The sequence below is a fragment of the Labrus bergylta genome, chromosome 2, assembly GCF_963930695.1.
Source record: "Labrus bergylta chromosome 2, fLabBer1.1, whole genome shotgun sequence".
Classification (NCBI taxonomy): domain Eukaryota; kingdom Metazoa; phylum Chordata; class Actinopteri; order Labriformes; family Labridae; genus Labrus; species Labrus bergylta.
In genome coordinates, this window is record NC_089196.1 from 9,278,731 (window position 1) to 9,301,250 (window position 22,520).

At 42.8% G+C, this 22,520-nt stretch overlaps 1 protein-coding gene across 11 annotated transcripts in view; it reads right to left on the reverse strand.

Annotated features, from left to right (window-relative positions):
- ncor2 (nuclear receptor corepressor 2) overlaps window positions 1-22,520 on the reverse strand; it is a 95,889-nt gene that overhangs the window by 25,612 nt on the left and 47,757 nt on the right. For 6 of the 11 annotated variants that reach the window (XM_065964034.1, XM_065964023.1, XM_065964039.1 and 3 more), the window contains exons 9-21: window positions 20,721-20,787; window positions 18,810-18,982; window positions 18,670-18,723; window positions 18,441-18,534; window positions 16,356-16,534; window positions 15,640-15,694; window positions 15,458-15,556; window positions 13,136-13,269; window positions 9,745-9,905; window positions 8,503-8,565; window positions 1,871-2,013; window positions 1,573-1,711; window positions 243-666 (exon numbers count right to left, since the gene is read on the reverse strand). In XM_065964034.1, coding sequence (XP_065820106.1) covers window positions 243-666; window positions 1,573-1,711; window positions 1,871-2,013; window positions 8,503-8,565; window positions 9,745-9,905; window positions 13,136-13,269; window positions 15,458-15,556; window positions 15,640-15,694; window positions 16,356-16,534; window positions 18,441-18,534; window positions 18,670-18,723; window positions 18,810-18,982; window positions 20,721-20,787 — 1,785 coding nt within the window. The remainder of the gene's footprint in view (window positions 1-242; window positions 667-1,572; window positions 1,712-1,870; window positions 2,014-8,502; window positions 8,566-9,744; window positions 9,906-13,135; window positions 13,270-15,457; window positions 15,557-15,639; window positions 15,695-16,355; window positions 16,535-18,440; window positions 18,535-18,669; window positions 18,724-18,809; window positions 18,983-20,720; window positions 20,788-22,520) is intronic. The other 5 variants (XM_065964054.1, XM_065964038.1, XM_065964048.1 and 2 more) reach the window with 2 other exon arrangements.

The following is a 22,520-nucleotide window of genomic DNA, read 5'->3' on the forward strand; positions in this document are numbered from 1 at the left end:
TTTCTATATTGCCATTCATACAGAGTACAAATAAAATCACGGTTTGATAGAAAAAGAGATATCTGTGGTGGAGACATAAGTGGGCTGCCAAATAAGGCTTCACTGCTTTACTGGGTAGCTAGGCAACTAATAACACTTCAAAACGGCCGCTGCTTTGCTTTCTGATGTCTGCTGTGTAGGACCAGAGAAGTAGGACATCTATTAAACCACTGCTCAACCTCACGTTTGCTAAGAGTTCCTACCTGTTCTTCTCTGTGCTTTCTGTTTCCTCCACTTCATCGGCACTGCAAGTGGCACTAGAGTCGCTGTCCCCATGGGAGTCTTTTTTGGCCCCATGCTCCTTCTTGGAGCTCTTGGTGGAGGTTTTGACATCCTCTGTCTCTGCTAAAGGAGGTTTTTTATCTGTGGCATCGCTGGGTGCTGTTGACGGCTCTTTGTTGGGCTCCCCTGTCTCAGTCTTTATCTCCTGCTTGATTGCTAAGTCTGCATCTTCCTTTACAGGAGGTCTCTCGTCCCCTGCCTGGCCCATGTCGGACCCACTAGCCTCTTTGTCCCCGCTGTTGGAGCTAGCCTTTGACCGGCTCGAGCCTTCCTCCTTAGCCTTGCTGTCCTCTGATGAGTGTGGCGAGGGCAGACTCTCAGTGTCAGAGCTGTTGTTGGCTCCACCTGGCAGGACAAAAGGAGACACAGATCAGAAGACAAGACTATACTGTAAATCATGTTACATGTCCCTGTCCTTTTTTCCTCCATCTTTACCCCATCTCTTTCTGCTAAACCAGATTCTTCACAGTGCCAGTCTCCTGCCTAATCAGGTTTCACTGTACAATAAGGAGGAACACAAAACCAATTGGGATGATGGACGAAATCCCCCGGGGCTTCGGCGCTCTATTGTGGCAGTACGGTCTACACAGTACACTTCTATGAGGATACTTTTCTGTTTCTGTCATTGCAGAACATGATCGTTCAGGCTAACAGGTAGCTGCTACCAACGCAACAAAACCACTCAGTCATTAATCCTACGTTGACAAAGATAATAATGATCAGGTGTAGCTGGTACTGTGACACACTCATAATCGATCTCTTAATTAGTTTAGGCTGTAGTCTGAAGGGGTGTGAAACTACAATCCACTACATGAAATCGAGATGTGTTTCCTATGTTTTGCTAAATCCAAATAAAAAAAATCAATGGTTAAGAATTTAGAAATACTCAATAAAATTCAGTACAGGGCAACAGGGCAGCTCACTAACACTTTAGTAATAAACACACAGTGGTATTACGACCTTTTTTACAACCTACATTTCAAGCTCTAAAAGTTGGGGAGTAAATATATTAGATAGCCCAGATTTGGGCTTAACTAAAAAGAATCCAATATAAAAAGCATAATTTAATTCATTTTACAGCAATAAATGATGATGAACTAAACTATCACTACACTTTCAAACCTCAAAAGTTATTTCAAGTTAAATAAAATAGCAGCATCACATTGTGAAGAGTAAAGATATGCTGGGTTAATGGAACCTTCATTAATACAGGGTTGATTTTCATAATGATTTCATATCTCTTTGGAGTACCTTCTCCATCTTCAGGGGCCTCGTCTTCATTGCCACTTGCTCCTGAACCCTCCATTTCCTCCTCCTCTGCTGCATACGAAGCACTGGTCTCCTCATTCTGTGAGGATTTGCCCCTACGCCGGGCCTTTCGCTCCTTCTCCTGGGTCAAAACAAACAGATACTAAATATAAACAGCCCAAAGAACCAAAGGGCTTAAGATACTGCAGAAAGCCAGGAACATTCTTACAGCTTGATCATTCACAAAAGGCAGGAATGTCTTTGGCATCACAAAAAAAAAAAAATGTCTCGCTGTGCTTACCGATTTCATTTTATGCTGCTGCAGAATCTCATCCAGTTTCTGCCTCTTCTTGTAGTTGAAGTAGAAGTTCTTGCACTGCGACACAGTTTTGGATCCCACCATCTTGGCGATGGCGGACCAATTCCTACCATACTGGAGAAGGCCTGGAATAAGCAGAAGGACAGGCAAAGGAATAAAGACAGGAACAAAGATGGATGACATAGATGTTGTCTTGAACAAATTCTTCATATCAAATGATATTCTCCATACAATTGTAAAAAAATCTGATGTAAGCATTGCAAAGAGCACTCTTTAAGACTGTGAATTTAATAGGTTTGTTTTGGTTTTTTAAACAATGAACAATATCTCAAACCGCAATTTCTGGAGGCACACAGTATGAAGATCTCCTTAAAGCAAATCAATAGTAAGAGGAGTAGAACAGCAAACATCTGTTTCTATACAGCGGCCATAACTTTAGCACAGCCTGGGAGTCACAATGCTGCATAGAAACACTCTCCCAGCAGCAGCATGGCGCGGTGCCACATGCAAGAAGGGACAAAAAGAGATAGAGAGTGTAAGAGAGGCTGGAGCAGTGGCTGAACAGTCAGTCATACCAATGACATCACTAAAAACAGGGTCACTCTGTGTCAAATTCTGACTGACTTTGATGTGACCCATTTCCAAGAAACCTTGGTCCCTCACCCAGTCAACCACATGATTGTGCCTTACACAAGAGTCTACATGCACCCGCTGGGGCTGAGCTGTGATAGATCAACCTGTCAGGAAACACACACACACACGCGCGGGCGCGCACACACACAGAGCAGCTCAAAGTATGTGTGGTAAAAGAAGACGTGTAGAGAGCAGTCTGTGTGTAAGAGGCAGTGACTGAGTAAGACAGATCGCGTAGAATTTGCTCCGGTGTCCCCCGGTGTCCCCCCCCCGCCACCCCACCAGAGTCTGCTGTTAGCTAAAGGCAGCTCATTAACAGTGTGTGTTGTAAGAGGCTTAGCTTACACCACCCACTTGTTTCCTGTGCCAGCCTGACAGGTCCTGGCAACAGGACAGCCCCTCAAAGGGTTGTCAGGGAGGGTGGTGTTATTAACGGGCAGAGAGCCAACATCTCCATGGGATAACCTTGGACACGGGTTCAGAGGTCTCTGCATCTCATCACTTAATGGAGGCAGTGGGACAACAAGCACAAGTCCTAACCCTAGCCAGAGGTTAGGACAGCTGTTTACAGCCCTGTCATTTCAGTCCCTCTTGTTAATCAGAGAGGCTGACTCTGATTCCAAAAACTTAACGAGTTATGTTATTAATGAGTAATAGCTGCAATAAAAGCTAGTCTATGAGCTAATTTCAAGAGTATTAATCACGCTTCTTTAATTAATCATGTCTACAGGGACTCTCATAATCAAGCTAAAAGGAGAAAAAAAATTAGACCATATATTGGTAATTATCTTATGACGATGCAATACGTTAAGCAAGGCAATATAATGGTATTTTAAAAAACGTTAATTTGAAGGAAACTGTCATATCACTCGAGCAAAAAAGGGGTCAAAGTTGACCTTTTTAAATGGCCAGCAGATAATATTAGCCGATATTAGCATATCCAGGGACTACCGGTATCAGCTAATTTCACTGCAGATATGCGCCGATATTACTACATTTATTTACCAGTGAAAATAGCATTGCATTTGAGTTTCATTGTATTACACTAGCGCTTCTCTTTCACCAGCAGAGTGGGCTATATAGATTACGACAAGCAATATCAGTGTCCAAAGTGTCAAGCGAGATGCACGTACTGTACATGCACAGTTACTTTCCATTTGAGTGACCATCTTGTCTGTGTTACACTTTATATCTTTTTCGCAAATGTTTGATAACTGCCTTTGAGGGATCAATGAAATACATGTGTATCTATATCTATCTATCGCTACAGATCAAACAGATGTAAGCTTGGAAAGATATCGGCCAATATATCAGTATCAGAGTTTTTTCCTCCCCAATATGGCATCTATCCAATATCAACATCGGTATCGGCCTTGAAAACCATATCGGTTGGAACTCCACATTTAAGAAAATAAATTAAATCTTTGCTTTTCATCCTTTAATTACTTATGTAGTCTTCTAGAAAGTTGACAGTGTCCCAAAAAAATATTTTGCAATATTAAAGTGTTTCAATATTTTCTTACACCTCTATTACTAAGACATCACCTCTCAAAAAAAATAACCACCAAAAGACAGTTGGCATTTGAAAACTGCTTAAATGATATCATCAGCTATAATGTTTATCATCGCACAGATATTATTCAAACACTTCCCCTGTCACACGTATCAAGTGATAAAACAAAAAAACACTTTTTCCAAAGGAGCTGGAAAAGCTGTGTATCATCCAGCAGATGTGAGATGATGAATAATATTCACAGTCATGCCGAGATTTGAATCCTGCCGGTGAAAAAAAAGGAACAACCATAACAAGCAAAGGTGATCTTCCAGTCTGGGCTGCTGCTATCTAAAAAGCGACTGCACACCTACAACCTGTCAAAGTGTTAAAACTGTAAAGTTTTTTTTTTTTTTTTTTCCATCGCTGAGGCTGAATGCATTGCTAGGAAGACTTCCCAAAGCAAGAAAAAAAGCAGACGGGTCAGCATGATGAGCTCCAAAAGGACTCAGACACGTGACCGACACCTATTAACCTTTTACAGCTGCCTCACAAGAAGGGAGGAGGCTGTAGCCGACTGCCCTACAAGTCAGACTCCCTCTGACTCGACGGAGTTCACATAAACATGCTCTGACAAAATAGATACAAACAGTGGTCTATTATCACACGCATTTAAACAAGTAAGACCACACTTCGCTGCACCCACTGAACCTAAAGCTATAAATGCAAATAATTTACAGAAAGCCACTTTGTTATGGCCTCTTGCAATATCTAGTTTATTCCATCACATGCAAGCTCATAAAAACAAAATCCAAAACAGCTCTGCTCGACTCTGGGCCTTAGCTGCAGGAGCAAAACACATGGAACAAACGGCCAATCAGCAGAAGCAATACTAAAGCAGGTGGTATCCTCACACCCAATCAGGACACTGTATTCCCGTTAGCTCCTCCCCTGGAAAGTGCAATCAACACCTGGTGCAGCCAGATAGTGGTTGTTCCTGTCTGTCACATGCCTGTCACTGCGCGCGCCGTGTCGTGGCCCTGTAATGGATAACACTATCAGACGGTCTGATCTCTAGAGGGCCGGCCGGGAAGCTCTTCAGGGCTGGGCCTTCCAATCCCGAACAGAGGAGATGAAAACAGCTCAGTCTCTGTGCTCTTCCTGCCAGCTGGCTTGATACTTGAGCCGGTGTCAGGTTGACATGCTCCAAAGCAGCACATGCTCTTTTGCCTCTCCCTTCCTTTTACTCTTCTCACTCTGTCCTCCCGTGCTTCAGTTAGCGCTGCTCTGTTCTTCTCTGCCGTGTCTCTCCCCAATGGCGGTCGTCTGGGAAGACTTCCACAGGAAAGTGGGACTGTGGGGCGGTGCTATGTGCTCTGCCTCTCTCTCCCCTCATCTGATCTCTCCTCTATCTCTCTTTTTTTCCCTCCCTCACTCTCTCTCCGTCGGTCCGTCCCTCCCCCTACTTCACTCTGCCAGCAGGCACAGCGGCACGAACACACACACACACACACACACACACACACACAAACGCATGAGTACACACACTCACTCGAACCCTCCCTCCCTCACTCTCTCTCTCTCTCTCTCTCTCTCTCTCTTGTTAATACCCTTGCACACAGACGCAAACGCACACACTCAGGCAGTCCAAGAGTAAACAGAGAGAGAGGGAGGGAGAGAGAGAGAGAGGGGGAGGGAAGAGAAAAAGAGAGAAGAGCCGCTGAGCCAAAGAGACAATGGAGAAAGGGAAAGGATACAGAAGTGGAGAGTAAGCAAAGAGAGAGAAGGGGAAGGGGTGCGGGTGGAGGGGGGTTTGATGTTGATACCATGAGAAAGCATAAAGGCTTTCACATTTTTCCTGACTGACCTGCTTTTCATCTTGAATGTGACCTCTCTCCAGTCTATAACAACACCGAGAGAGGCGAGAGACAAAGTGAGTGGGGGGAAAAGAGGCACTTGCCAAATCTTCCACAGCTCTTGCCAACCTGGACCGCTGCCACCTCCAATCCCAGAGAGACGGACAAACCGAGAGACAGAGATAGAGCAACAGTGGAGGAGAAAGACGGGAAAAGAAAATAACGTGGCATTCTCTACCTGCTGCTCTTTGAAAATGGGTTTCTCCAGCAAGCAGAGAGCAGGGGCCATTATCCAGCTGCCTGCCTGCCTGCACCCAAGCAAAGCCTGCCAGATTAGTACACTAACATGAACGCAAGCCAAAAAGGGTGCACATGCAAACACACAGCTTGGACCAAGTTCGACACACATACACACAGAGGCAGGCAGGCAGAACTGGTGGATTTAAGAGGGAGGTTTTGCAAACATTGGCTGTCCCCTGTTAGAAGCTGCTGTCTTTATGAGCAGTGAAGAGAAGAGTGATCCATCTCCCCATGTGGCCGTGCCATCCTCGAAGGCAGCGCTGGCTTGGCAGCTGCCACGCTGGAATGCAGATTTCCTGCCAGGCTTTATAAATGCCATTATTCAGATCTGTTTCGCTCAAGGGGATGCACACATTAGCATCAGGACACCTAAGCCTCTTTAAAACATAGACATGTCAGGTACCTGCAAAGTGCAGCACCTTGATGAGCTAATTAAATACAACATGGAAATTGAGGGTGCTCTGAACTTGGAGCATAAATTCTTTGAGGGGGAATTCCTTCTGGCAGGTTAGTTGGTGGTTGTTTAAACTGACTGAAGAAAGGCAAGAGCAGCTCCACCTCTTCAGCCCTGGGTACTGTAGCCGGGGCTCTGTGGTTGTGGTTACATAAGCCCTTCATAGAAGCCCTGCTCCCACTGAGCCGCCAGGCTAATCCTCTGGGATGGAGAGCCCCACTAATCCCGCTGCAGGAGAATGGAACTGAAGACATTAACCAGGATTACTACACAGGACCGTGTTCGAGCCAGACCAGCGCCAGTTATCACAAAGTAACCCCTTAACATACAAATCCGAATTTATACTTGGACCCCAATATGCAGGAGACACCACATACACAACCGCAAACCAGATGCAATAACTCCTCTGGACCAAACGTGTTTTAAATGTCACATTCAAGCTGCTGATAACTACTGGGAGAGCTAATTCATATACATTTGATTTCAAAGTAGATTTTAGACTTGCCGGGCAAATGCAGCAAGCAGTGATGTTTCAAAGTCATTTTGTACTGGGAGCATTATTTGATAAGGTGTAGTTTTCCATTGAGACAGGCTTTCCCTGTAATCTTAAATAGAAGGGTATTAAACATTGCTTCCCATACTCTGATAATGCATACGGAGTAAGTAGTGAATTAATATTAGTATTAAGTTATTTTGTTCTGGTGGCAATCACTTAAAAGGGATAGCCTCTGCTATTGTTTCGCACTATGGTAACATTTTTTGACAAGGCAGCACATCTCCACAGAAAACCGGCAGAGACGTTGTGAAAAGTCAAAGAACAATGTCGACTGAAAAGGTCCAATATTTCTGGCTTCTTGCTCAGTAACTCTTTTTCTCTTCTTAGCTTCATCCATCACCTTCCTCTCCGTGTCTTAGCCCTAGCTGTTGTATCAAACAGTTCCAAAATAGGCTAACTGGCTTCTATTTAGCTGAAGGCTGGTGAATTAACTTGTGCCGTAAAACTGCATGCACTTGCGAGAGAACAGTGGCCCGCTGCAAAAGTTACAGACGCAGAACCAAGATGACATATCATCTACAGATTGGCAGAAAGCAGCTGCCTTCCAGTGAAACTGCTTTGAGTTGTGCACAGAAAGCACTTGAAACTGCAAAGGTGCCATTTTTCCACCCAAGACCTGGCTTCTTAAAATTGCTGTTCAAATGTTGCATTTAGACATACAGTTCAGGCAGACAGTGAAAAGTAAAAGATATTCATTCAAATCAACATGACTGCCTGTAGCATCCAGAAACCAATACCAATAACAGATAAGAAGCAGATCTGCCTGAAGGGAATCCCTCTGCAAAGAGAAGTATGTATTGGATAGCAATGTGGGTTAGGAGATACATCAGTAACAGACTCCTGGATTGCATGCATCACACACTGTCAAGCACACTCAGACAGAGTGCTGGTGCTAGGAAAATAGGCAGAATGTCAGTGACCTCTGTGAATCAGCCACAGGCTTCTGGGTAATCTTCAGTCAGAGACAATAAACAGGCTGAGTTAATGACTGGTGCATTTACAAGGGCTGGCTGATAAGAGGCAGACTTTACAGCCTGCTTGATAAAAAGACAGGCTGCCTTGACCCAGAGAGATGGGGAAATGGCTCCAAAGAGCAACAGAGGCAGTCCAGGCAGACTGACACATAGTTGCATAGACACAACGTAGCAGCACGTGGCGGTTCCTGTCTCACTAACAGGAAGTAACAGCCGCATCACACGTCTATGCTTTAGAAAAAGAACAAGAGCGCTCGCGTTTCTACAAGTGTTGTCTACTCTTGTATCTCTTTTATTAAGCACTATAACTGTGTTGAAATTAAACTTCACAGGGAGAAGAAAGGTTTACCTTTTTTGGCAGTTTCCATCTCTTCTTCAGTCCAGCGAGAGCTCTCATTCATCTCCAGATTGGCTGTTAAAAAAAGAGAACCACAAAGTTAGAGAAGGCGGCAGGAGGGGGAGGAGGGGGAGGAGTGGGGTGGGCAGTTGTCACAAAGTCAGTTAGGGAGTGACTGACAAGAGGAAAGAGAGAGAGAAATTAGAGAAGAGAAATGAATAACGGGGAGGGGGCAGGGTAGATTGTGCTGCTTGCCAGTGAGGCAGTGCAGTGTGGGTCGCTGGGGACTGTTTGTTTTAATGGAGGAAGCAGGAAATCCAAGGAGAGAAGTCAGTTAATGATTATAGACATAACAACTGGCTTCTGTCCCTGCACAGGCTAGAAGCCAGGCCGACTCTGGCCCTGCCTGGCAGACAGTAGAGTGGAAGCCTGAGCTTGTGTGTCCTCTATTTGGACCCGTGAAGGGCACTGTGGGCCAGCTAGCCCTGCTGCCAGCAGGGGAACAAACAATGGCTGTTGGGGGGGGGAGGGCTTCTACAGCCTGGGTCACCTGGGGATTCCCTGTGAATAAACCTGTGCTGCAGGACAGACTGCAGCATACACTCACAACTGCTGATATATCAAAAATCTCTGATAGCCTGCAGCAAGAGTGTTAGTGTGTTCACGGCTGAGTTACCATCTGCAGGGGAAACAAAGAGCTAAGTGGGAGGACACTGCTGACACACTGATTATTTTGTCCTTAAATTATACTTTTGCCCACAGATGGAATTTACATTTTTTTTTTTCATACTGTCACAATTTTCTCACTGTTTTGTTTTCTTATTATGCCATTTATGAGGCAGCAAAGTAGTGAGCACAGGACTGAATTAATGGAGTGAAACAAAGGAACAACAGTGCACCCTTGTGGTGTGGGTTAGAGGCCCAAAACTAGGATAAAGGTGACAAAGTCAATGCCACGTGATGTTGGTGAAATACTTGGTTACCGGTGTACTGTTGCTTTCACACCTCAGGGTGAAAATTACTTTCCCCTACATTATTGGCTGTGGTTCTTCTAAGATCATCACAATAATTTATGTAAAATTCAGAAAGAGAATTTTTCTTTATTTACCGGTAACTTAAAAAGTTTTCCTTCATATCTGTGTGTTGTTCACCTTTATTTCTAAAGTTTAAGAGCAATGTGACTGAGCCCTATCATACACTCCCAACACTCAATTCATAGAAGTAAATAAGCATCATTTTGGAGCAGAGACTGACCGAGCTCATTGTTGAGTGGCGGTGTGGTGGTCTCCTCTACTTCACTGGTCATGGAGCGGGTGATGCGGCCCTTGCGGCGCCCCTGGCTGTTGGCTGTGCGTCGACCCTTGAAAGCCACAGTGGGCTCTTTGTCCTCTGCATCTTCACCAGAGGTGTCATCCCTGTGTTTGAGAAATGTCAACACAGTCAACAAAAGACACACAGGGTGTTTGAAGGTGTACATTTAATGGGTCACCGAGTCAAAGCCCTTTAGAGATTGGTCCAAGTTTTGGAGACATTGTTAAAGACTAGTTCAGACCAAAGCTATGCTTTATAATGTAGGTTATTAATGCCAAATACGTGTGTGTACCCAGTCCAACTAAGTATGTTTCACTGACAATAATCAGACTGAAGTGAAAAAAAAAAAAAAAAAAAAAAAACCTGACACAAAAATATAACTGAAATGTTATACAGGAACAAAAGCACAGCATCACCAAGGAAGATAAAGAGATGGCTCATGACAGAGTCACAGATTTCAGGCTATGCTTACCAAATAAGTATAATGACACTTTCAATCTAAAATTTTACAGTAGTTGAAAAAATATCCTTCATTTCAGTAAACCGATGCAAGTGTAAACATCATACGCTTAAATCAGAAAAAGTAGCACACGTAACGGTTGACAGAGGTCATGGTTCAGTTTGTACCTCCATGTCGGGGTCATGGTCAACAAACCGTGACGTCTGAACCGAGACAGTTCAGGTTTGAATACAAATACCATTACAGGCCTACTCAAAAGTAAAATTAAACACTAAGAATCTTTTTGACATGGGAATATAGGCCATGCCGATATTCAGATGGCCACAAATGTTTCTTTTTAGAAATGTAAACTCTCATCAAATACTGTTACCAGTCCTGGAAAAGCATCAGATTATTGCTAAAATTGGATATCTTCAATCAACCAGTGGTAGCTCTGTCAATGAACCAAATTTATATCAAACCTTGTCATTATTATTATTATTTCTCATGGGTATGTTTAATTGCTCTCTCCAGATTTGATACAAGTTTGACCCCATAATGGTCAAAGCTAGCAATAAGTATGTATAAGACAAAACTCAAGTCAAAGATTCTGACTCAGTATCAGGACAGAACATTTAGTTTCAGGACATCTCTTCCAATGATATCCCCTGTGCTGTTTTGCTTCCAAGTTTCATTGGTATTAGCAAAGCCAGTTTGGAAACAGTCATGTTTATCTGCAAGAGGACAGTCAACAAGAGGATGCTGCAGAGTGAACCATAAACGTAGAAGACTGAATGTGAACGTGTACATGGAGACAGCTTTTTCTGCCTTTTTTTCTCCGAGATAATTTATTGAGTGTCAGCACAGTGGCATGTCAGGAGACAGCCATGGAGTTTGAACCCACTGCACCTCCATTCATCTTCCCTGCGCTCCATTAATCTTGCTGAGGGGAGCCAGTGGCACCCTAAATATAGGCGAGCCAGCTGTGCCAGGGACAGGCAGGCAGCAGGGTGTGCTGGGAGTCACAGAGTCCCCCGGCCTCGCCTCAGAGCAGGGAGGCAGAAGGCAGTGCTTCATCATCATCTTTTTGTCGACACAACTGTTAATAAATACGACCAGCTATAACTCCAATCTGCTGAAGTGTACATTCTCAGCAGACAACATAATACAGAGCGTAAATACAGACAGAAAACTGTTGTATTCATCTTTTTATTTTCAGAGATTACAAAGTAGTGATACTCTATCTGTTGTTTGTATCCTTTGCTGGCTCTGTGCCTTAAAACACCTCCTCCACCACCACCCCTGCTCCCACCTGCATACCCACCAGACCAACCCACACACACGCACACACAGACACACACATTCCTCCTTGCACACTGAAATCACAAAAATTGACAGCTAGGTCAATCATTCTGCCTTTTTTCCCCACCAAAGAATCCCAGACAAACAAAATAAGCACATCATTTTAAATATGATACTTGGCATGCTGTATGGAAGGGGAGAACCATAAACAGGAAAACAGCTGTTTTAATAAGGGGAAAGAAAGGGAAGCTAGAATTTGTTGTAGGTGGAAAGTCTGCCTGTAGGTGAGTGAGTGAGAGCTCAAGGGTAAGAGTTTGATTAGATTTCCAGATCTGCTCCCCCTGGCCTAAAGTCACTCCTACTCTTTCTGCTGGAGCGGAGTTGGAACAATTCTAAAATAGTGAGTGGAAGAATTAAAGAAAGGGAAAAAATTGCTGCAGCTGTGCAGGTGGAGGCTGATAAAATATGGGGGAAATGCTCCCTCTGAGCTGCATCTTTCCCTCTCAAATCATTTTGTGCTTTTCTAATGAATGAGTGAGTAACGTAATCCTGTCAAAGCACAGTTACTCACATTTTTGGGAAATCTTTAAACTAGGCCTGTTTTGGTATTTGTCCAGAACCAACACTGTATGGAAGTCACATTGGTGCATGCAGTCAATGGACAAATACGTCTGACTAAAGAAAAAAGGCAGTAACGTATGGCTGTACTCAAGACCCAATCCAAGTGGCAGTAATGCTAAGTGTAAGTCAACTGCTATTACCATAAAATCCGTAAAAATGTATAAGATGCATTTTAACACTTATTTTTTCATCTTAAAAGTTGGTTACGTCTTATACACCGGTGCGACCAATATACAGGTAAATGCTGACGCACGCGCCATCATTACCGCAGGTGCAGCAGCCACTATCACTGCAACCTGATGCGATTAAAAAATGCAACCCCTTTCATTGTGTATTGAAAGCTGATTGCACGCTGTGCTGGGAAAGACAGTGAAACATACCAGGCTGGCAGCGCTACTTTTCCACATCTTTCCTCCCTCACCAGGTCATAATCATACATTTACAGAAAACGGTGGGAAATTGTTCCTTAAATAAACCTTGTCGAGTGCTCTTTTGATTGAAAGAGTGCTATATCAAAGTTAAAGAGTGCCTTCGGAGCAGGGCAGCGTGACATTCTTTGCGGGCGGCCCAGGTTCTAATCTCACCTGTGGCTCCTTTCCCGCATGTCATTCCCCACTATCTCTCTTCCCGGTTTCTGACTCTGTCCACTGTTCTCTTGCATAAATAAAAGGCATGAAAAGCCCAATAAAATACCTTTGAAAAAAAAGAAATAAATTCATCTAATGAATAGATCATACACAGTTACAGCCCTTATTTACATTATGTTTGTACATTTAGTTTGATTTTATTACGGTTTGTTTTTTAATAACCACTTGATTACCCATTAGATTTTTCTCAGACTCTTGAACTTGTAACACGTTGAGTTTCCCTGAGTGAATTGTAAACAAAGTTGATCTTGTCTTCGGCTTATCTATTCAAAACAACCATGTTTGTTTAAAATGAGTTGTAATGTGTATTAAAAAAGAGACTCACTTCATTCCATCCTCTTTGTCTTCGGCTTCATTTTTCTCCTCATCCCTCTCTCCCTCCTTCTCTTTCTCCTCCTTCTCCTTGTCGTCCTGGCTGCTCCGGTGCACTTGTTGCTGTTGTTGCTGCTGCTGGCCGTGCTGTGACAGAAACAAACAATGCACTCTGTTACAAAGAGAACCCCGGGTAACTTGATCTACAGACTTACTAACACACACCCTGACCTCTCCTGTAACCTGTACACCCAATACAGATGCACTCGTGCACAATGTGTGCTACCGCATACATGAAAAATAGATGCAATGAACACCTACAACATGTTGGTAACATTTAACAGTACAGTTACTGGGTCCATGAGTCCAACACAGGTAAATTGTGAATTTTCTGCTTAAATGATCCGAGTAAACGCCTGCAAAACTATTATGACATGAGTTAGGCTGCTTCAGTGTATGTCAGGCAAATGTGTTGGTTTCACTTCAGCAGGTTTCTCAAATCTCTGCCTACAATTACCAGCTACAAACTCCCTCATAACCACGGACATCGAGTGTGGCACAGTTAGGAGGCACTGTAGCAGATCTGATATCTCAAACATTAATCAGACTTAAATGTACTTTCAGCACACAGTCATATACGGCCTGGTGTCTGGATGGCTGTTAGATGTTATAACACCCACATCATGTATTTACAAAGAAACATAAACCATAGAACAGCTCCTGCTGATTTGAATGACTTATTGTTTTTTTAATACAGTACAGATATAACCAAGGGAATTCTATTCATTTTCTGCATACGTAAAACAAAACAGGATGCGAAAGTTCCAAAATATGCTCGTTAAGCACCCATGAACCACTTCCTTACTGACTTCCTGCCTGTCTGGCCTTTAGGGGTTAGAGTTCAAATGAACGCAGACATGCCGTCTGACCAACAAATGAAACCACTACTTAACACAGAATCAGAAAAAGTATGTTTGCTTTGTCAAACTTGTTTTTATTATTAGATGTATTTTCAGCTCTTTGCCTTTGAGCTACAGCACTGCTCATCTAAAGAACCTTTGTGGATCTCTACTACATATCTGCCCTAAATAAAGATGGTACATGAGGCTGCTTGCAGGGCCACATAAAAAAAGAAAGGAATTGAAAAAGAGAAGGAGTGAGTGCAAGAGAATGAAAGCGAGCGTTATCATACAACAGAGGAGCAAAACAGCAGAGAGAAAAGAAAGACTAAAAAGTCTTTAACAAAGGGGGCAGCTCTAAAGAAAGAGGATGACGACAGAGCAGCTTCTCTTCTTTAGCTATTTTAGCTAGTATTTGTCCTCCCCATCTCTCCAACACCCAAACATGATATCTATTAGCATTTTGCAGCTGCTCTGACATATAGTGGTGCGCTTTCTGTTCCTCCTCTGTAGTTGCCTCCCTCTGTTTCTCTGAGCTATTTGTGCAAGCTGCTACTCAACTAATGAGCAAAGGGTTTTTCTTCAGGAGAGATGAGGAGACAACATCCTCGTACTCACAGGAAAAGGTCACTGGTAAATTAATAAGCAGTCCCTGAAGTGCCGGCTTCTATGTAGTCTAGCAGCTAATATCTGATCAAAGACTAAGTTAATACTAGCTAATTGCCAATAGAGTTTACCCTTTTACTTAAAAAAAAGACAATTGTAGCACATGATTGAAAGAACTTTATGATTATTAGTGTGACACTTTTTCCCTTTTTAGTGGAATTTCTGCAGCTTTCAGTACGCCACTGTTCTGCAATGACATCAGTGTATCCTCCAGCTCACACAAGGCATGTTAAAATGAAAAACAAGGCTCCGTATTCTGTTGTATGTGAAGTGTTGAAGTCATGTTGGTGCTATTTTTATGCCTGATACCAATCCCTTATCTCAGATGTATGAATGGCCAAGCGCCCTGTGCAGCCAAAGGTTAAAACTGCACATGGAAAAGTGTAAATGTGAGTGTGTCTCTGTTGTCCTGATTAAATTAGAGTTATGTCTTAAAGTAACAATAACACCAGACAGGATGAGGAAATAAGTGGTAGATCTTGACAAACTTGTTTGACACCAGAGAAAGGCTGCAGGCCTCGAGTAAAATGACTGACATGAAAATCAAGTGTGTCTTTAGCTAGCATATGGCTCAGAGACTGACAGCAGCTGATTTCATGGTTCCCTAGCAATAGATAAAGAGACATCCAGTAATTCTGCCTGTACTGATCTTCTTCAAACAAATGATGGATGGTTTTCCTCAGATTGTCAAGCTTACAAAGCTGGTTGTGTCATCTAGCTTTAAAGCAAAGCAGAGTATCATTTGGAGAGAACTTCAAATGGGAGAGTACCTGGCTTCTTCCTCTGCGTCTGTAGTTCCTCCGCACTATGTTCTTGTAGTTTTCATTCTTTTTGGTCAGGTAGTAAAAGAGCACACACTCAGCCACAGTCTAAAACAAGAAAGAAAGGCTTGTTGAATTGATAATGTCCTGAGTTAACTGGAGGAAAAGGGTGAGAGAAATTGAATCATTACCTTTCTCTCCAGGAAGGAGGCAATCAGACCAAAGTTTTTAGGGTGCTGTATGAACCTGAGGGGAGCAAAGCAGAGAAACTTTTACAACCTGATAATAGAAGAATTCAAAACAATTAACGAATGACTCCAACAAAAGTAGAAAAAACACGGAGACAATCACCGAGAAGCTGACGTCTGTTCTGGCACAGAAAAATACACGATCAAATATTTTACAAGAGATCTAATATCTGGACACTTTTAAATCAGTGATATTACCAGATGAAACTGAAGCTCTTACTCTGCCTGTGGGTTGACTCTAAAGTCACAGATTTTTAACTGTGTGGGTTTGATCCAATTTGGCAGCTTGTAAACGCCTCCACTCATTTCTCACGAAAACAGAAGATTCACTTCCTTACCAACAACTTACGAGCACTTTGTTGGTCATACACACTTCATAGGAAGTAAGAGATGATTTGCTTTGTTTTTAAAGGGAGCTATTTAGCACTGTTTACAACATGAGAATGGGGCTGGAAGATAATATTGGATTTGATCAAAAATTCTAAGCGTGAATGTCAAAAGGACAGTCAAAGCACTCTCATCCCAAATGCTTTATTGTTCCAGTGAGGAGTATTATGAGGTGCACTTTTTTGCCAACAACATCCAACCTAAAAGATGAAACAATATTAAAAGAGGAAATGAGGTCAGCCACCGTGACATCACTGAAGTGTTTTTCTTACTTCTCTCTGAAAGTGTCCTTCTCCTGCTCGCTCCACATGTTCATCACCTGCCGGTCCTTGTACACCTTCATGGGGTCGTCCATCAGTCCGTTCATGTTAATGAACTTGATGCGTTGCTGCTCAGCGTCAAACAGCATGGGAGGAATAACCGCCAGCTGTCGCATTTGCTTCTCTGTGTTCTGATGTACAAAAGTGTCAAACAAAACACACACACATAAATCATCATGTTGGAATGAGTGGGCTGGTCTCAATGGGAAACTATCTGACAACATGGTGTTTACATTAGCGTGCTCTTTATAAAACCTAATGTGGTGAATACATTCTCTGTTTAAGTGTGAAAGTGTGAAAAAGAGTTCAGAAAACAAAACAGGAAGTTAGAGGTGTTTGATTGTCTCAACAGCTGGCTCCTTGATTACAACAGCTCCCCTAAAACAGACTTCTTTCCTGTCCCACTTCATTTCACAACTTTGTGCAAAATACAAACATTTATTAATGCTTGAGGTAAGACAGTGGGAGGGGGGCTGAGGGAATGGTTGTGCTATCTTGACAAAGGTGCAAAGACAACCACATTAGACACACTGCTCAGTTTAATGGGACCAGAGGCCTGAACTACGAAGCGATTCAGCAAACCCAGGGTATCTTTTGGTTATCTGGCTTCACTAACCCTAACAAAGGAGATCGACCTAAGTGTTCCCATGAAGCTGGTTTTCACCTCGATAAATTAACCTAGAGTTTAATGAGCGTGTTCACACAGTGGAGGTGGTTCTAGCAGCACATGACCAATTATACACGTGAACACGTATAGCTGCAGCGACAATTACGAAAAGAACTCACCAGGAAAGAAAAATGCCAAGTGTGAGATCACTTAATCATCATTAGTGCACCAGAGATCTGAATATAATTCACACGCTAACCTTTAGCATATATGATGTGCAAATAAATTGTTGTTGTTTGAGGATTTCTTAAGCCTATTCCAACAGATTGATAGAATTATTTGAATAAATAACAAATCTCATTGTGAATACCTGTTTGGTTTGTATTGGTATAAAAATGCGTGAGCTATGAGCTTTTACAAATTTGAAGTGTAACTACAGCAACTCTGTCATCCCAAACAGCTTGAATTTGGCAGATGTGTTTCAAGTCAAGCCCATTTATTTACGTAATTTTCCTCGGAGAGCTTGAACAATGGCTAAAAAATGCTTTCTCAGACAAGACTGACACTGCTGAAACTGAATCATATCCAAAAGCAGCAGAATATGCAAGCCTTAACATTTGTACCTATGCTGACATTAACCACTGCATTCTCCAAATGAAGATTCATCACAGAACTATTATACTAAGTACACAGACAATAATTACTGCTGCACCAAGAGCAGACAGCATGTGACAACTGCACATATTAGAAATGGAAGAAAGAGAAACAGGAAGAGACTGTAAAAACAAAACAAAGAGACAGGCAGTAAAAGCAGCCAGAAACTATCAAAGTTTTGGAAACATTTCAATTAAAAGCAGCTGTGCTGCCGAGCGTGTTGCTAGGCTGTGGTGGCCTTAAAGGGCTAGTATTTAGCTTTGGTTAGCCCTGCTAGCTTAGGTACCTCAAATATTCCTGTGGCATACAAAAGCATCTGTATAACATCTGCTTTAAATGCTAATGTTGCTTGGCATATGCCTCAACTAAAAAAGCCTTTATTGCAGAGATTTAGGAAGGCTTTGGTCACATACTGCAGGTTATATTATCATGATGTGGGTACTTGTATCTTAAATCATTTATACTGTAACATTTATTCATATTATTGGGAGTTTTTTTCTACAAAGAAAATGTAATTTCAAAGCCACATGGTCTATCTAACTTTTGTTATTCATTCTCACTATGTGCATGTCATTTAAACTAATTCAGACAGGCCTCTTCCAGCTCTTTAAAGATTCTGATAGCAGTGCCAACCCTTTGGGCGTGTGCCACTAAAAATAATCGGATAAACAAATGTCTAGCAACACAGCAATTTGAACTTCAACACTGTGATAGTGTAAACAAGGTAGTGCAGAAGGACAAGAAGAAGAGGGAACCACCCTTGCAGGAGAGCTTACCTCGTGCTCTGATATTCCATCTATGATCTCAGAGACCTCATGTTCACTGCGAGCTGCAGACGAGGTCAGCCCACCTCCTCGCTGCCCAACACGGCTACAAGGACAAATTCAGAAGGCCCGTCAGTAACAGCTACCCACAAAGTGCTGTAACTACAACACCTACATTGTGCAATAAAGCAAATGTCAGCCTCAATAAGCGCTGTTAAGAAGCAACAAATCAAATAATTACTTGTGTTCCAGAATAGATCCGCCTTTTACTCTACCCATACACAGAGGTTTTGAGCTGAAAAAAGTGGTCTGGGGTTTTAGTTGCTCTTTAAACATCACAGACTGTGGTCGTGAAACAGAAAACTAAATCTGTGATCTCACCTCTGCATGCGCTCCTGCATCTCTCTTTGCTTGCGGATCTCTGGGAACTGTTTCTCGTAGTACTCCCGCACCTTGCTCTCCTTGGCCCGGCGCCGCGGGTTGTTTTCGATGCGCTCCACCTTCTTCTCCCAGGCTTCCATCAGCTGGTCATACCGCTGGCAAAATTTCTGTTCCTGAAGCACCGCAGAAAAAAAAAAGAAGAGCTCAGTATGCTGCAGTTGCTATTCACAGAACTATCAATACTATGTCTTTATGCGCAACATTGAATAGTTATTGTGAACCAAAACATCCCCAGTGGCACAGAGTGACATTTAAACATAATCTTAAAGTTTTACACTGTAATGTTAACACAATTTGTTTTAATGTTCTATCTTGAAAACTGTACTTTTCCTATTAGTACTGCTTTGGCAATTACTATGTTTGAAGTGGTCTTCCTAAAAAAGCCTCCTTGAACTTGTTATTAAAGGCTGCATTATAATCAAAAGATCCCTTTCATCAATAACTATTTTCAGCAACCTTTTATTCGGCTCTCTGTTATGTCCAATCATGTGTCTCTCTAGATGTTTTGGGGGATAGATAGGAGCTGGTAGTTATATTCTGAAGCAGACAAAATAACCTCTGTGAGAAACTCTCCTCACTTAGAGCTAGACCACACTTCATTAGCAAGAGTCATTAAAAAAAACATACATTATTGTAAAGGGAAAAACTAACTAAAGGCACAAAGTCATGAAACTACCACCACTGTTTCATAATGCCAAAAAAATGTTGGATTGCAATCTGCCAAGAGGGAGTACCGTATATATGTCTAAGTGGGGGAAACAAGTGGCTTAAAATGTAATGATTGCACTGTTTTGGCATCACTATGTCATGATAATCTTCATAAAGTGCCTTTGAATTTGTCATCAAAGGTTGCACTATCTATTTAAGATCTTTTTCCAATTAACCACATTAAGGGACCTTCTTGAGCTCTCTTTTGTGTCCAACCATGTGTCGGGGGGGGGGGGGGGGGGGGGAATCTGTTGGTATTCTATGGGGAGTCTGGCCTGAAGCCACGACCCTGGCAGACGAAGCCCACTGTTTTCCCAGCGTCCTTGCAGGCAGATTGTAAAGCGGAGCATTAAACCTGGAGGAGACACAGCCCTCTGCAGGCTCGTAAACCACAGGGTGATGTCTCCCACCTCACTGCCCACGAGGAGCTCCCTCCCCCACTTAGACTCAACAAGAGAGAAGACTGGACTCTCGCCCACGCCTAACAGGCTCTGATGCAGGTGCTGCGTTTCAACTCCTCTTTCTCCACTCACATAAACTTTCAAACTGCAGAGCTGTGAGAAGGCTGCTGTTGGCACCAACTCAGCGCTTGAAAGAGGTTTTGAAAAAAATGCAATTTTCCCACCATATTTCCCACTTGTGGGTAGCGGAATGCTCATAGTAAAACTTTGGACTTGATTTGTTATAATGATTTTCTGTCAAGCTAGTTGATTTTAAGATGTCTGCCTGGCTCTGGCATCAGAGCTCACCCCAATTGATCCCAGCTTCATTTATAGTCATGCTCTTTGGCTCCGTCTCGCTCAATCACTGCCAGCACAGACTAACCCTGCTCATTAGATGTGCTTGGCTGACAGTGAATGTAACAAGTATAAAACAAAATGTTGGGTTTTCTTTCAAAGTATTGTGGGAGACTTTTTTGTGAGGGGGAGGGGTGGGGGGTTGTTGTTGATGTTCAAAAGCAGTCACTACCCCAGGGCACAGGAAGAGTACTGACAACAGATCATGAACCAGAGAGCTCTATTCCTCTCGTGTTTGTCTAGGATGGCCACATACTTCAAGAAGCAGCTGGCCCAGTTTACACCAGTCATCTATCATGGGCTGATTCCCAGCAGAGAGAGTCAGAAATGTGAGCGCTGTACTTACCCACTGCTTACGAGCATGATTTCTCCTCTTGAAGTACAAGATGAGCTTCTTCCTCATCGCCTGGTTTCTGTGAGGGATTAAGAAAGGAAGAGAATGATGGAGAGAAAAAGAGGGGCAGGGGGATAGAAACAAAGGATAAGGCACTTTGGTTAGTGCTGCGGCTTTTATCACATAATAAATTGAACAATATTTCAGCTATCCTTTGGTACACACTTTCTTCCCGCCGCACCTCTCTGTCCCTCATCTTTCTCTAATAAATAAACTAAACCCACACAGACACACACTGTCCTCGTCTGCCACCCCTCGATGAAGTGAAACTAGCTTCTGGGTGGAAAGGCCAGCGAGGTGAGCCAAAGTTATAAAACTTGTCTGGGCAGGAACAGCCAGCCACCCCGCTTCAAATAAAGGTCAGGGCCAGTAATCTCCTTAGGCTGCCTCTCAGTTTGTCTCTTTCTTTGCTGCAAGACATTTTACTCCTGACACTTAATCTGTCAGTTGTAAGGTCACGTTCCCTGCTGATTAATGTAATCTTATTCTACATTAGTCACTTCAGCTGAGCCGCAGGGCCTGCCGGGTCACAGGCAAGGACGGAAGACGAGAAAGTGGGCTACTACTAGTGGTAAATGGGTTTCAAGGAAAATAGAAGATAGCAAGATAACTATATGGACTTAAGAGGGATAAACATGCGAAATGACCCAGTCTTCATTAAGCAAACACGTTATCTGCAATAACAAACCCAAGTTCAACTTAAACAGCCTTAACCCCATCCTACATAAACACTCCTACACAAACAAACAGACACAGGTTGAGCCAAATGTTGCATCAGAAAGGAACAGCAGCCAAATCCTGCTCAATACGTTCGATATCTGCACCCATTGAGGGAAATAATGGGTGAGAACTAACATGGTACAGCACAAAAAAAAATGGCTGATAGATTCAAGACAGAGATGGCATTGTACTCTGGACACCAGATGGCAAAGTGAAAGATTAGAAGGCCTGAACTCCTGCGAAAGGTTTCCTTTGTCCTGCACTAAGCCTGTGCCATACTCACTCAAATTTAGTAGAATACTTCCAAAACATTACAGCTCAAAGACCGTTTAATAGGTGATAGAAGCACACTTTAGGAAAGCTTTCCGGACATCAACATGTGTCCATAATTTTAATTTTCTGCATGATGCAAAGGATATTTGTTCATTTTTCCTCATCTGAGCGGAAGATAAACTTCACGTGCAGGATTTAAAGGCGGAGAGCTCCACAGAGATATTCATACCCATCTATCCCAGCAGGGACGAGCGCCAAGGTTATCAAACTGGTTAACTAAACAAAGAAGTCAATTGTGCTGGGTCAAAGCTACACAGTGGTTTTTAATGACATGTGCAGAGGGAGAGAGGAGAGTCTGCAGTTAATTCCTTTGAGGCAATAATACTGATGAAACGGTGCAGAGATCAAAAGGAGTGAAGACAGAGCCGTGTGTGGCTAAGAGGTCAGACACGTCTTGTGGTATGCTGCCACTGTGCCCAAACCTCTGTGCCAACGATGGAGACGAGCTATTATAACCCTCCCTCAGCCCTTTGATGTGCCTCAGTGAATTATGGTACTTAAAAGATTACAGATGCACATAAGCCTTACTGATAGACATGGCTTACTCTCCTGCTACTCTTGCTGCAGATACCCACTAAATAAAAAATGTATTAATCATTCACTTGACACAACCTTGAGAAAACCTCATGTTGAGAGGGAGAACATTTTAAATTATAGCTAATTTTGTCTAATTGTTTGAATAATACAGCTTCAGCACAA